We start from the raw sequence: 14,661 nt of genomic DNA, 5'->3' as shown, positions 1-14,661 counted from the left end.
GACTAGTTGAGTTTTGCCTTTTGATAAGTGAAGGTTATGAAATTAGATTAAAAAAAAACGACTCATCTATTACAGGGGACTTATGTATGACAGAGGATTTTTCAATCCTCGGGCCTCAAACAAAAATATTGAGGGCTATTTTGACGTTACTTTCAGCTAATGAATGTACGTTTAGATCTTGTTCCGATAAGAAAAAAATGTTTACAAATTTCTTAAGCTTTCTTTTATTGCAGCTTAATTTTAGAGTTTAAAAATCCAAACTAAAAATTTTGATTTGAATAATAAAAATAATATGCTATTTATTTATTTAATCCTTACAAAGACATCAAGGCCGCACCAGTACATAACATAAATAAAACCAACTCCAGTAACATAAATTTAGTAAGTTTTAGAACACTTCATGAGCTCGATCTAAAAATAAAAACAAAACAATTAGTTTTAAGCCTTCATCCATAAATTACGCAAAGCTCATAGCGAGACATGATGAGCTTACTCCACTGGTCATATTATTCCATATCAGGGAAGGATTCTAAACATTGTTTCCTAAAACAAAACAATATGACCCAACAACTCCATATTTGTATAACCTCGAATGTTGTTAAATAACGACGGTGATAGTTTTTTTTAATGTTTTTGAGGTCTTTAGTTAATCCGTTCAAATCCGAACATGTTTTCAAAGATTAATAAAAGAAAAAAAGAACCGAAAGAACAAAATAGTGATCGTACAAACGTTACGTTGATTAAGGAGAACTGGCGTGAACGTCATCTTTAGTTACACTAGGAGATGTGGATAGAACTAGCGGATAATAATAGTAGTTTTATTGTAAAATTCCTAGCAAAATTACAATAAAACATTAGATCGTATGGAGTGCATTCTTCTCGCTGTGATATTCAAATGAAGGCAAAGCAAATCATCCAAACAACATACAGTATTTTTCACATTTTTATTACTACGTTCCGCCGTCAGTCAAGCTGTGTTTCAAGCTTCCTGCTGGCGCGTGCAGCCTTGTGTAGAAGGAACAGTGTGCAGTGCAGTGCTGTGTTTGTTTGAGTTTATAGTTGTCCACCTTCCAACAGTGGATGCGGTGATCCTGTGCAGGATTCACCATCATCATCTCTTCTAAAGCTTATCGTCTTGGCAAGCATAACCAGGGAATGGTAGAGTTTCAGTTAGCGTAAGTAATTATGCCTTCAAAAGATAACCATGCGCAGCGTTCACGATTGTATTAGCGACACTCTCGCAAGCTAGCTTCCGCATCATACAATAGTTCAAGTATGTTCGTAATGTTCAACAATGTCGCTGTCAACGGCGATCTCTCTTTAACTTTGCCAGTCATGCATAAATGCAAAGATGGTTCCAAAATATCAAACGAAAGTAGCTCTAAAATATTGTTGTTTCAATAGATTCTGTGCAGGCTACCCAGTGCATAGTGCAGTTTTTGGTTTTTTAGTATTTTACTTTTTATCATTATATGTCCACCATCGTCCACTACCAACAAAGAGCTCCGAATTCGAGTACTGTGCTTTAACGCAGTATGTCAATCAAGTGCTGAGAGCACACTTCTGTTGTATAGTTCGTATGATATATTCAGTGCGGGTTTTTGAGCTCTATTACTAAATTGGACAACGGCAGCTGATTACAACAACGCCACACTGATACATATTTCATTTTCAACATTTGCCTGCCTTCCTGTATTCGTTTTGGGACAAAACTTTCATTCATCCCATTCAGTTTTGTTATGTTTGGAAACAATTACGTATTGGGATGGCGCGGGATTTTCTGTGGAAACAAACAAATTTGAACAAACACCATCTAAATTACAATCAAACACATTAAACTAAACCAACACACGAAAAAATGAACACAAATGAACACAGAGATCGTTATTTTGTCACTATTATTGATGTATCTTTTTTCCATTCAAGTAAATTAGAAGAAACATATCCACATAAACTTATAAATAGCAACAGAAACCGCAATGAAGACTTTTACAGGAAAGAAAATAACAACAATTTTAAATAGAAATGATAAGATTTAGAGCTCGTCGTCTCCTCCCGCATCTGGCCAAATTGCAAATATGCCTGCCTCTCACTTCAGTGCCACCTTTTGCTATGATATTCATGGAATATAGCGTCGTTATTTATATGCCTTGTACACTCACTTTTGATGTAGTTAATAAAAATCAAGAAACCAAAAATGGAAAGAAGAGGAAGAAGAAAAAAAGCATTGGAATCTAATGAACAACGAAAGCAATTAAAAGTAAGTTTCATTTCGCTTTCACTGCTTGCGTTTGTTTCGAACACATCGTTCCTACTTCCACCCCAGTAAGATTTGCCCTGATTTGCATTGATGGGTAGCAAATATTGTGTCTGCCAAAATAACACTTTCTTTCTCTGCATAGGCGGGGGGGCCTAGGTTAGGACCAACCTTTTAAAAAATGATGATCGTCCATTGTTTAACAGAATCGACGAATTGTAGTTGATAGTAGTAATAAGTTACAAATTACACAGAGCAACTTTTACTTGCATAAATGCACTGTTTGTTGAGAATGTAAAATTAGTAGCTCAACAGCCACAAAACAGAACATGACGAATCTGAACGTCTTACACTATACGCCAAAGGAAAAGAAGAGATTCTTGTAAAACTAGTTACCAATAAGGAGGGGGGGGGAGAAAATGGAAAGAACGCAGCATGTGCAAAAGCTGCTCAAGTTGTGTAGATTGGTTTTGTTTGTTTTCGATTCTTTCCGATCGCTATCTGGTTTTCTTGTCGCTTGCTTGCTTACTTGAATTACCACCCTCTTGACGACATTTGAAATTTTCACTTTTCTGCGCGCTCGATCTCTCTCTCTCTCTCTGGTCCGAACGAAACGGTTGCGTTTTGTGTCGTATTGTGCTAATGAATGTTTGTAAAGTCTCTTCCCTGATGCCCGACGAATCCCGGCAGAGGGCGGGTTTTAGTTGTACTGCTCAGGTAGAACGTACGAAATGTCGTCCCATGGATGACGGTAGAGACCCTGCTTCAAGCGCTTCTGATCCATGTAATGTCCGATGAAACCGATGCTGCGACCCAACACGAACAAGGAATTAATCGCACCGATGTTGATGTATTCCTGGGCTTCCTCGCTGTTAATGATAGAATAAATAATAGTAAAGTATGGTAAACTATATGTACTGAATTGAGGGGTTAACATAGCACATGCTCAAAACATACCTTGTGAATGAACCGCAGTTCCTTAGCATATCGACAAAGGATGTTGCAATGACTCCATCGACGTTCAAAATTAGATTCGGTTTCTTGCTGGTGGTAATTTTCTCCACCTCAAGCGCGTATTCCAGCAACGGGTAAGCTGGGAAGTTTTGCATTACAAACTCTTTGATGATCTTTACTCGAACATCCGGATTGTTGATCGATTTCACTCGATGACCAATACCCATGATCAGTTGACCCTAGGAAAAAGGCAGATTTTATTATCGTATTGAGAGCTGCAGTGCAAAACACGGTACCCCTTTCTCCATCCTTCTTCACTTACCTTCTTGCGCATGGAGTTTACAAACTCCATCGGATGAAGATTGGAATCGTATGCTTCGGAGAATTGCTTGGCTGCACCATCAAGCGCACCACCGAACCGATCACCGATCGTGAGCAAACCGCTCACTACAGATGACACCAAATCCTTGCCAGCTCGTGCACATACGATCGTGTTGTGTGCACCGGACACGGCTGGTCCATGGTCAGCCGTGACCATCAAGCACATTTCGAAGAATTTGCACACATACGGTGGCAGACAGCGCTGGAACCAAAGCAGCGACACAACGCCACCGATTCCTACGTTCTTTTGCAGCACATCGCTGATCGGCATACCGGCGTAAAGCAGCTCCTGTCCTCTCTCGTCACAGATGGACGTCATGAACGAGGCCGGCTTACGGATCAAACCAAGCTCGCGAGCCCACGAGTAATCCATCGGCACGGTTGGGGGCGGTACTTCCTCCGCAGGTACAATAAGTCCCTCCTTCACCATGCTCTCGTACACGGATCCAATCATATCACCGAAAGCATCGAACGATGCAGGCACATGAGCGCCGGCTTCGGCAAGAGCCTTGTTTTTAGCCGATGCTGTTTCACGGTCCGAGTTGGCGCAAGATCCCGCATGCCCGAACTGCACCTCAGAGGTGAACATTCCCGCACACGTTCCAATGCACCAGGCAATCAGCGGCTTGGTGATGCGGCCGTCCTTCAGCGCTTCGCACACTTCGTACTCCTCCACACCGCCAACCTCTCCCAGCAGTACGATCATCTTGGCAGCCGGATCTGCCTGGTATCGCATGATGTGATCCATGAAGGTAGTGCCCGGATAACGGTCGCCCCCGATTGCCACGCCTTCGTAAACTCCGTCCGTCGTCAGCGAAAGAATGTTGTTCAGCTCGTTCGACATACCGCCCGAGCGAGACACGTACGCAACACTGCCAGCGCGATACAGCTTGGAATGTATGATGTTGTCGAGCATACCGCCCGTGTTGCCGATCTTGAAACATCCCGGCTTGACGCCACCGACCGTCGCCGGACCGATGATTGCAACGTTTCGTTCACGGGCAGCCATGTTCAGCTTGCGAGTAAGATTCTCCGGAATACCCTCGGCAATGATGGCAATCGTGCGGATCTGCGGATAGTCCAGCACCTCGACCGAGCTGTCGTAGGCCGACCGGAGCGATGCAAAGTTTACCAGCACGTCCGCTTCCTTGTGCTTGTTGATTGCTTCCGACATCTTGGAATACACCGGAATCAGCACTTCCTTGTGACCCCAGTAGAACTTCTGTCTATGGTATCCGGTGAATGGGTACACCATAGCCACTACGGAAGGTTCATCGCGGCTGTAATAAAATTAACATTTGCTTTGGTTAGTATCGTCATTCGATTCATTGAACCCCTTTTCGCGTTTGCTCACCTGCAGATGAAGTCGAAATCTAGCATTGACTGAACCGCACGGGTTTGCATGCCCCAAACGATCGCCTTAGTACGATTGCTAAACATCTGACGGTACGCATTCGACCCGATCTCCGTTGGAGAGCTGCGGGCTGCACCAGCTTCGCCTACCGGGGAAGTAGCGGGTGAGGTAATTTTCTTGCTAACGCCACTACTAGCTGCTACATGCGTTTATCGATTAAAGTGTGATGGTGGTACGGCAAGTACAGACCGCATTATGAACGTACGTAGGGATACGGTGAACGGGATTATGTATGGAAGGTGTTTGATCATCGGAAGCAGGCGAGGATGCAAACATAAACCATGAACACAAACACACAATGCGTGATGACGTGCGGGGAGAAAATGAAAAGAAAAAATAGGAAAACAGTATGGGATTATGTGAATTTTCAGAAAGGTCGGATTTGATACGGCTAATGATAGTGGGATGGAAAATTATAACGAAAGCTGCACACGCACCAAAGCGCCACTGGGAAACACCAATTTGTGTGTAAATAAATGAATCATAGTGTATGAAACGTATGCAAGCGTAATTGTGGAACAATACAAACACAGGAGAAAGTATTTTCATATTTTTATCAGAAATTCGAAACAGCCTGAAGATTACAACTACATCAATTGTTCAGTCTCTTTCATATACCGAAGGAAATAATAGCATCCGGCCAAGAAACGGTTTGCTAAACAGCGTGCTACTAACACCATGGGAAGCTTCAACTAGAAACCTTAAAGCAACCTTATCATTTCCACTGTAGAGGAAATGGAAACACGTACACGCACTTTATACATATTTTACCAATAACACACCCTTTTTACAACATAGACCCGTACTTGTTTAACAAGTTTGTTCAAAAAGCAAACGCTCACCTTGGCCGGTTTTGCCGCAACGATCTTCGTCATCGTTCGATGTGGTATATGACGGACGGAGCAATATTTTAAACAATAGCTTAGAAAAACCAGCCATTCTACCACGTGGGGCAGGTGGCACGTTTTGCTCTACAATAACTGTAGGGATGGTATTATCTTGTGCGGAGGAATTGCTACACAATCGTTCATCAGATGCTTCGTGTACAGTGGAAACGAATAGGGAAATATGCACGATTAATTCACAAAAGCATCACGATGGCACACAAATGAATAGTAAAAGATCTGAGCTGATAGGAAATACATAGGAAGGATGAGGGTTTCACTGTGTCATGTACACGGCAAAGAAAAGCTTACCATTTTCCTGACTGGCGGTGGAAGATTTCTTCGACGACTCAGCACCCTGCTGGCCGCCCGGCAGTAGAAAATTTGCGGTAGCAAAGTGTACATTGTTGCTCTTTGCGATCGGTTTCTTTCCCAGTGCCATGCCGCAAATAGCCGTCATATGCGTTTCCGGACCGAACACATACAGTGGAATGCCTGTTGTGAAATAAAATAACAAAATAACCAATCAACACCCAAACCTCGCACACCACACCTTTCACTCTTCAACTTACCCAAGCTGCTACCGATCTCTCGCATCTTGCGCAAGCCCTCCTGATAGTTCGGACCAGCACGGCGCACGAAAATGGACACATTATGCTCGATCAGCTTCTGCTGGTAGTCACGCAAAGCGGTAATGATTCCGCTAAACGTTGCTGCCACATTCGTAAAGTTAGCAATGCCACCTCCGGTGATCAGCACCTTTCCGTCCGGATGCTTCGGGCTGCTCGTCATTAGACTAAGAATGGTCTTAGCGTACTCGTAAGTTTGCTGCTCTGACGGAGCGCCACTGTATTCGCCGTAGTTGGCCAGCTCGCTAGCGCCTCCCAGGTCGCAGATTGTATCAGAATAGATAACGCTAGCACCACCACCAGCCACCATCGTCCAGATGCGACCGTTGCGATTGAGAATGGTTAGCTTCAGCGAAGCACCACTCTTAGCATCCAAATCGGCAATGTACGCTTCCTCCGGGAACGCATCACGTCCAAACGGTGGCGGATAATCGATCTCTCCCCATTTCGGCCGACAGATGAAATCTGCAGTTGCATCAACCTTAGCGGCAAGATCAAGGATGTAGATGGAGTCGTCCGTCACGACCAGCGGATTAATCTCCAAGTAAGTAAAGTACAGATCCACGTACATTTTGTACAGATTGTACACAAAGTTTGCAACTCTCCTGGTAAATGGAAAACAATAAAATTGGAGATTTATTACTTTCCGCGCCAATTAATTTGCACCATTCATCACTCTTACTTTTTCTTAGCGGAAGAAATCTCGGTCAGCAACACTTTTTCGATCTCGGCCATTGTGACATCAGTACCGACTGGTACTTCCAATTTCAATGCTTTCGCGTCCACATCGCCGATATCAACTCCGCCCTGGTGATAGAACAGAATTGTGTCTGCCGTCCGATGAGAGTAGATGCATACGTACGCTTCCTCATTCTGTAAAGATTAATGAGTTGATTAGAAGGCATGATTAAAAAGAATCAATTGTTCGTTATTATTTGCTGGAAAAAATCAACATTTCTTACATCCTTGTGGGGTACGAAGGGCTCAATGATAAAATTGCGCAGCTTGCCAGTAGCATTGCCAATCTTCTGATCCTTGCCCATCCGTTCGTTGACCCATGTTTTTACTTGTGCTAGATTTTTGTTCACGGCAATCAGTCCAAGCTTTCCACGTCGCTTGATCAGTTGATCAGGCTTAACCACAAGAGGCTATACAAAGAAAAGAAAAAGAAAAGATTAATAGTATGTTACATTTTAACAGCAATTCATGATATATAGTTCCAATATTTAATGTTAAAATTGCTAGTTGTAGTGACAACTATATTTAAAAAGTTTTACTGAACGAAATATTCACTATCCGATAAACAGAGTTCGTATAGCATTATGTAAAACAACACAGTTTTGAACACTATACGACTGACTAATGTATTCTTAATAGAACTCTACGAATATAGTCTTTGAAAAGATGGCACCCCAAGACTCGGTACATTTTTTATCGCAACATCAACATTACGAAGCATTAAATGTCTAACGTCGTTTCTCGGAGATACAACCTCACAGCCAAAGATTAACATTTACGTATTGACGCGCGATTCACCAAGCCTCTATACAAACACTTCGATGATACACTACACCTTCGGCCACCAGTTTTTACGTCACCACCTTTACGAACGGCCGAAAGATCCACAGGCTGTGACGAAAAAAGCCATTTTACGTAATTCCGTGCCCACAAAAAGCTGATCACCGCTATATGTTAGGTATGTCAGTTACAATATTTTTCTTTCTTTTTTTCTCCTGATGAATTTATGTAAAGGTATTAGGAGTAGAAACGGACAAGCAATCGGGTTGATGACGGAATTCAGTTTGCTGCATGAAACAAAAACTCGAGATTCTCGAAGTTTCTTCGTGGCAAACGACAATTAACGGCAAAGCAGACATCATCCTCTCAAGCCGCTTATTGTTTGTGCAGAGTGCATTATCTCAGCACCTGACCTTGGCCGTACTTTGCACAACCCGTAGGGATCTATTTAGTAAGATTTATAAATTACCAATTGATAACGTTAACATTCATTTCTATAAGTATAGTTGATTCTAGATGTTTCATAACGTTTGAGTAAATCCCAAACCTAAAAACAAACACTATCCTTCCTCCGAAATCAGTGCATCTTTACACATCACTTGGGTGAATAGCGAAAGAAGCTTAATGTACGAATATATTGAATAGATTGTTTGCCACTTACCGATGTCTCCAGCCACGGGTTGTCCTGCACCAACTGCTGCCATTGTGTAGTTTCGGTCACGGTTGCAAACCGACACTTGGCCGCTCCATGATCGCCCTGCAGCTGACGGTTGATAATGTCTTTACCGGTGGCTTCGCGTATTGCTTTGGCGGACATCTTGCTATTGTACCTCTTGTGTGTGTTCCTCTTTTGTTAGTTGATCTTTTAAATCTGTCAAGATTGTCCCAATAGATAGGAGAGATCATTAGAATAGTAGTCACACGGAATTCCTACAACGACTGACAAAACAACGCATTCGCATTCGCCACGTGTTCACACTGTTGTGTGTTTGTGTGTGTGTTTGTGTGTGGGCTGATTTAAACCCGCCAATCGTATTACATCAACGACTCCGAAAGCCGTTATGCCATAGGGCTGCAATGCCCACCGAATGCATCGTGTGCGTATGGGCCTTTTAACGATTCACTCATCTCAAATGCGCTTCAGAGGGCGCAGCCTGGGTTCGTAGCAACAAACTGGCCCGTCTTTCGACCCAGCCAGCCAGCCCGACATACCAGTCACAGACAAGACAATACCTGTGGCGTGGTTGCTTAAAAACGCCGTCCCAGCTTTCGCTTTCCCCTTAATGACACAACCATGGAAAGACCTTCTCCGTTTGCCAGCACGCTCGGACTGTTTGGTAATGAGGAGTAGTTTGTTGTGTCGGCTGGCTTGGTTGAGGTTGACTGACCGAAAGCAGGTGGACCTTTAGCGGTTAGCAACACTGTCCCCGTCCGCATGACGTGTCGCGGGTCGCACCTAGTAGATAAAGATTACAACATTCCTATCGCCGTTCAGATTTTGCCGAGAGAGAGAGAGGGAGATGGAGCATCACTGAAGACAACAGCAATAGATAGCAGAAAGGATGAAATTTATTTCAAACAAAACGCTCATCTTTCTAATTCCATTAGCCTTAGCCTAAAACGCTATGGTTCAAGACAGCCTTAATGGTACAATTTGTATACTATAATCAATTCCAACTGTATTAAACACGTCTAACAAGAATCCAATGTTTTCTACAATCAAAACTTTAATTACAACTTTATTGAACGCCAGGGACAAGCTTTATCAGGCAAGCAAAATCTTATTTATTGCAAAAAAGCCCCCATTTAGAAAGGATTTATCTATCAATGGGTTGCGCATAGATACATTGACAATTGGTACTATATAGGCGATCAAATTAACTTCCAACCTCTGATAGACCAGCCCACTGAATATGCCGAGTGAAGTGAGGGTGTAACACAACATTATTGCATCTATCGGGGCACATAAATTAGCAAGGGCTAAATAATCCTGCTGATAAGTGTGATAAGACTGGAAGGCCCGTGTGCGTTAAGTGTGTGCGCGCGGTGCTCGACTGTAGTATTAGACAGATTCCGTGTGGCCAAAAGCTAACGGGGAACGGGGATTGGGTTGATTATTTATTACATAAAAAATCCACTCAAGCAGAGAAAACCTGCAACCAGCGAACTGGCTGGCTGGGAGCGCAGCAACTCCGGATTCATTAATTATTGCTAGTTTCCTAGGGAAGTGGATGAAACGTCCATTAACGCACTACAAATGCACCACCGAAAAAATTGGGAGGCAACAACTTTCTCTTCCAGCCGAAAACACACCACGACCAAAACTCGTATAATGTTGGAATCTCCGGACACATACACACTGCATACACACACATATACACATACACACACACACTCATGCAAACACTCGGTGGCCAGGGCTTGCGGTTCAGCGCGAACCACTCTGGTAAAGGCACACACGCGGAAGCGAAAAGTTACGGTTACACACCTAAGCGCAGCTGTGGGAGTGACCGCGAGTAGAAACGGGCCAACAATGCAGCGAAACCGGTCACGGGCAGCAAACACACACTCCTGGGTTATGCTGGACGGCTACGAGAGACAACGATCCGTTCGAGGCGACGACACAAACGCAACTAAACCCCGTGGAGTTCGGCTCGGCTCCTTCAAGTGGATTCCGACTGGCGGGGTTTCAACGCGAAATCGGCGGCCGCGAAACAGCGTGATTTCGGGCCCATCGTGCTTGGTAGGGCAGGGACCCGCAGGGAGACGCGGTACAAGGGGTGGTTCTTTTTTTTTCTTTCCTTGCTTTTCTCCTGCTACCAATACGAACCGTTTGCCTCCACAGCGTCATTCGCTGAGACTTGTGCACATGTGTGTGTGTGTGTGTGTGCGTACGTACGTGTGGTTTGCCCTTACCGGCTTGGCTGCCTGGTCGCGTTCGCAACGTTACGTTCCCGGCCATTTCTTATCTCCTCAGCTGATGGTTCACCACGGTTTCACCTCGTTGTTTCGTTGCGGAGACTACACACCACCGGTGAGTGGTGCTGGTCATGTGCTGTTGCATCCGCCTTTCGTCCGACCGTGCCGGACCGGACGGTCACTGATAGGGGACACCCGTGCAGCCGACGGGAAGAAGCAGCGGTGACCTGAGCGAGCAAAAAACATGCACGATCGGGACACTGTCAAGGGCGGATTGTGGCGGTTTCTTATGCATGCATGCTGCATTTGACCTAGTGACAGGTTAAAAGCAGTAGCGTTTTCACACCATCGCCAAGTTGCAAACTGGTGAAGGGGTGCACCTTCAAAATTCCACTAAAACAAATGAGATTGAACAATCAATTTACCTTAAGGGTATGTTTTAATGATCAAATGCGGAGCTTTTCCGGGTTATTGGCAAATATACTCTTTGTTCTACTTCACTTTCACTGCCTTTGTGAATAAAGTGTACAATTCGCTCGGGGTTTTATCAAGCAACGAATCGAGGACACCATTTGAAATAGTGGTTTACATCCTGGTTGTTTTCAAAACCTGTTCTTGCAACTAGACCCCGATTACACCATGCTGTTTTGTATCCTGGTTCCATATGTTAATTAACAGCATTGCAAAACCCTTTGCTAAAGAGAGATCAGTTGCATTGCGGTATTGTTACATTTAACACGAATTATTCCTCCCTTTCTACATTTTACAAGGCAACACAGCACCATCAGGCGATACACACATTAAATTGTTTATTTGTAAAACTAGCCGTTGCTACGGGAACCAGAGCATACGGCCACTGTGTGTGTATAGTACGCTTTTTGCTCTATCAACGTGTTGCGAGCTTCACTCCTTCCTGTGACCTCTAGATCAATCATCCTTCAATCATAAATTCAATGGAAAGAAAGTTACTTTACAAAAACAAAAAAAAAAAACTTTGTGCAAGTGGACTAGTTCCTTACGTGAAATGTAACGAAATGTGATTTTGTAAATGCTCTGAAATGAAAAGTAAGGCTTCATTTACACTAAATCTTACGGAAACTCATCTATCTTCATGTTACATTTTTCTTAAAAAGAAAAAAGCAATTTAAATCAATACTTTCATCAGAATCAAAGTCATCTCTTCCCTCTGTCAATCAGCAGGAATCGTAAGCCAACATACACTGACGTCATCATCACACAGAGAGTTACATAATCTCGCTGGACCAACCCTTAAGGAAGCGGGATGGGATCCTTCCTGAGTGAGCGGGTGAAAGATGGGTGGGACCAGGAAATCCAAACTAATGGGCACAGTGAAGACTTTGAACGGCAGATGTGCATCTAATTCACTAAACTAGCTTTTTAGATGGCTTCATCCGTCAATTGCCGATTAATCTTTCTTGCAGCCGTTGGTTTCTGCTACAACGTTCTGATTTCACCTACAATTTTTCACCAGTTGGCTTTGTTATACATTTTCATATGAGAAACCGTGCCACGCTTTACTAACCATATTAGTTGTCAAAATAATGTTCTATTTCAGAAAGCACCACATAGATTTGGCAATGTTCACCGCGATCGATATAACCTTGACAATGAAAAGCTTATGGTGTTTCCTCCTGATTATTTCTCCCAGGTCCTAAAATTGATGGCCAAGGTCAAGGTATTCCATTTTGGTTTCGGTGCACATGTCGCGTGCAGACATCCTAACATCATCCCGTGCCAAGCCAAACAAAACCCTATTTTTGATATTTTCGTACGTTTTCCACGATCTATACGAATATGCCGCAAAGTTGGCTGCAAAATACAATGATAAACATGCGTGAACTCACAACTACCATCACCGCTGCTGTATATCTTGTATACGTATTGCCGACATCAGACCACCTCTCGACAATCTCGTACGATCTGTGCAATCATCATCATCGTCATCGTCATAGTAAGCGTTGCCTGCATTTTGCTCTCCACTCGCACACTGTTTGCCGGTATATGCCGTGTGAAGGAGCGAGCAAAACGACAACATAAACACGCCACCCCCTGCTCTCTGTCTTCCCACCTTACAACAACTCCACTTCCTTCACTAATGAGCCAGACACATGCATCTCGCTGTGCATTAGCTTCGGTCACACTCAATCCGCCAACGATGATTATTGCTCGTTGCCATGTGCGCTCGCATCAAACATTTTGGGAACCATTATCGTGTTTCGATTGCCAGCGCCGGAACGGCTCTTCTCAAGCAAACCAATTCACCCGGCAAAAGTAACATTAGGATTCATTGCCCGATCATGTTGTACCTCTTCCTCCGTTCTGTTCCTGCTGACGTATATTTTGCGACTCTCTACACGCACATCTCTCCCGTGCAGCTAAAGGTGTATTAGTAAAATCGCTCTTTCCTTCATTCCATTCGACTGCCTCTTGGTAAGGCATTTTTTTTTTTTTGTTGTTGCCTACAAATAGTAAAAATTAGTCCACACAGCTGTGTAAAACGCAATATTTCGAAAATCAATATCAATATGACCATCTCAAGTAGAGTGTTTTGTTTGTACTCCACTGCTACACTGATAAGAGAGTTTTGCGTTGTATAGGTCACAGTAGCGCACAACACGTATACATTTATCCAATCGCCGTTCATCCCCGTATCCCCGCATTCCAGTCGCACCTTGTGCACTTACGCGTCGATAATTTATTCCACGACGAGTCGCGTTCTACCATACATTTCGTCGTGCAAATAGCAGCGAACGCTTACACACCGCACAGCCAGCAACTGCAATTCAATGCCTTCGAGAAAAGCCCGCAACACTAATCGGGACGACGTGTTTGTTAGACCGACGGCCGCGGATGGTGAACAAATGTGTGTATGGATAACGTAAATGGTCCGTCGGCGAAAGTTCACGCAAGATGCTTAACATGCAGAAATGTTTCGTCTTATCATTTCGCTACACAACCATCGGCGACGGATGGCGCTGGTTTGCCGAATGGTTAGTGCGAAAATTTAAAGCCAATCATTTTCCATTCATAATTCCAATTTGGCAAAGCAACCAATGACCGCATCAATGGTGACGTCGTACCATTCTTTTCGCACAACAAAAACACGTACACAGGCAGCAGGCGACAGCATTCGTACCGCGCTGTATCGATTTCTCTCTGCACGCACTTTTACATCTGTAACACAACTTTAACACAATATAATACAGCTGCATTTACATGACACTGCTATCGGCAACTAACGTACAATCGTTTGGATATGTTAGCGTTCTGAGACAGGGACTGTGTTATCTATAACTACGTCCTTTCCACTTCACTGTCGGCAATTCTATTGCACAACACCCACTAATTCCCCGGATGTGTTCCCGGATATCAAAATCCGATTGCGTTTCCCTTCGAAGCCGATACTTTCATATGTTTTCCATGACGAAACAACATTCTTCATTGCACAGCGAAACAACCATTGTACGCAATGCTTCTGTTGTTTCTTCTAACGGGGTAAAAACTAAAATCTGGTAAGAGATTGTTCACATACCTGTGCGGATATCTATGTGTCCAATATTGCAGCAACGAAGTCCGGTTTCAGCGCACACAATCTGACTCACGCACAGTAGTTTTGGAAAGAAAATGCAGCCTCACAAATTTTCACCGTCCACGATTTGTCAACAACATCAAATTTTGCCAAAA

General features: G+C 43.6%; 1 protein-coding gene across 5 annotated transcripts; it reads right to left on the bottom strand.

The window, feature by feature from the left end:
* Positions 1-930: 930 nt before the first annotated feature.
* Positions 931-14,642, bottom strand: LOC120904258 (ATP-citrate synthase). 5 transcript variants are annotated; one of them, XM_040314120.1, is made up of 10 exons: positions 14,510-14,642; positions 8,699-8,908; positions 7,482-7,667; positions 7,202-7,392; positions 6,463-7,124; positions 6,203-6,385; positions 4,947-5,145; positions 3,534-4,872; positions 3,215-3,450; positions 2,958-3,126 (listed from the first exon to the last, which is right to left on the bottom strand). In XM_040314120.1, exons 2-10 carry the CDS (start codon positions 8,852-8,854, stop codon positions 2,958-2,960), a joined length of 3,321 nt encoding a protein of 1,106 aa, XP_040170054.1. In that variant the 5' UTR covers positions 8,855-8,908; positions 14,510-14,642. The 5 variants fall into 5 exon arrangements, with proteins under 5 accessions (XP_040170055.1, XP_040170054.1, XP_040170053.1 ...); XM_040314119.1 differs by lacking the exon at positions 14,510-14,642 and adding an exon at positions 10,526-10,683; XM_040314122.1 differs by lacking the exon at positions 14,510-14,642 and adding an exon at positions 10,526-10,683 and having other exon boundaries at positions 4,947-5,142.
* Between the last annotated feature and the right edge of the window lie 19 nt (positions 14,643-14,661).

This window comes from Anopheles arabiensis, chromosome 3 (genome assembly GCF_016920715.1).
Source record: "Anopheles arabiensis isolate DONGOLA chromosome 3, AaraD3, whole genome shotgun sequence".
NCBI classification, from domain to species: domain Eukaryota; kingdom Metazoa; phylum Arthropoda; class Insecta; order Diptera; family Culicidae; genus Anopheles; species Anopheles arabiensis.
This window is presented reverse-complemented; position numbering and strand designations above follow the sequence as displayed.

What these genes read in the sequence shown, in the direction of transcription:
- LOC120904258 (XM_040314120.1), bottom strand. Translation starts at nt 8,854, where the DNA reads ATGTCCGCCAAAGCAATACGCGAAGCCACCGGTAAAGACATTATCAAC. An exon ending in CCTTCGTACCCCACAAGGAT is followed by an intron (nt 7,393 to 7,481) that starts GTAAGAAATGTT and finishes TAATCTTTACAG; the next exon opens with AATGAGGAAGCGTACGTATG. An exon ending in AGAGATCGGTAGCAGCTTGG is followed by an intron (nt 6,386 to 6,462) that starts GTAAGTTGAAGA and finishes ATTTCACAACAG; the next exon opens with GCATTCCACTGTATGTGTTC.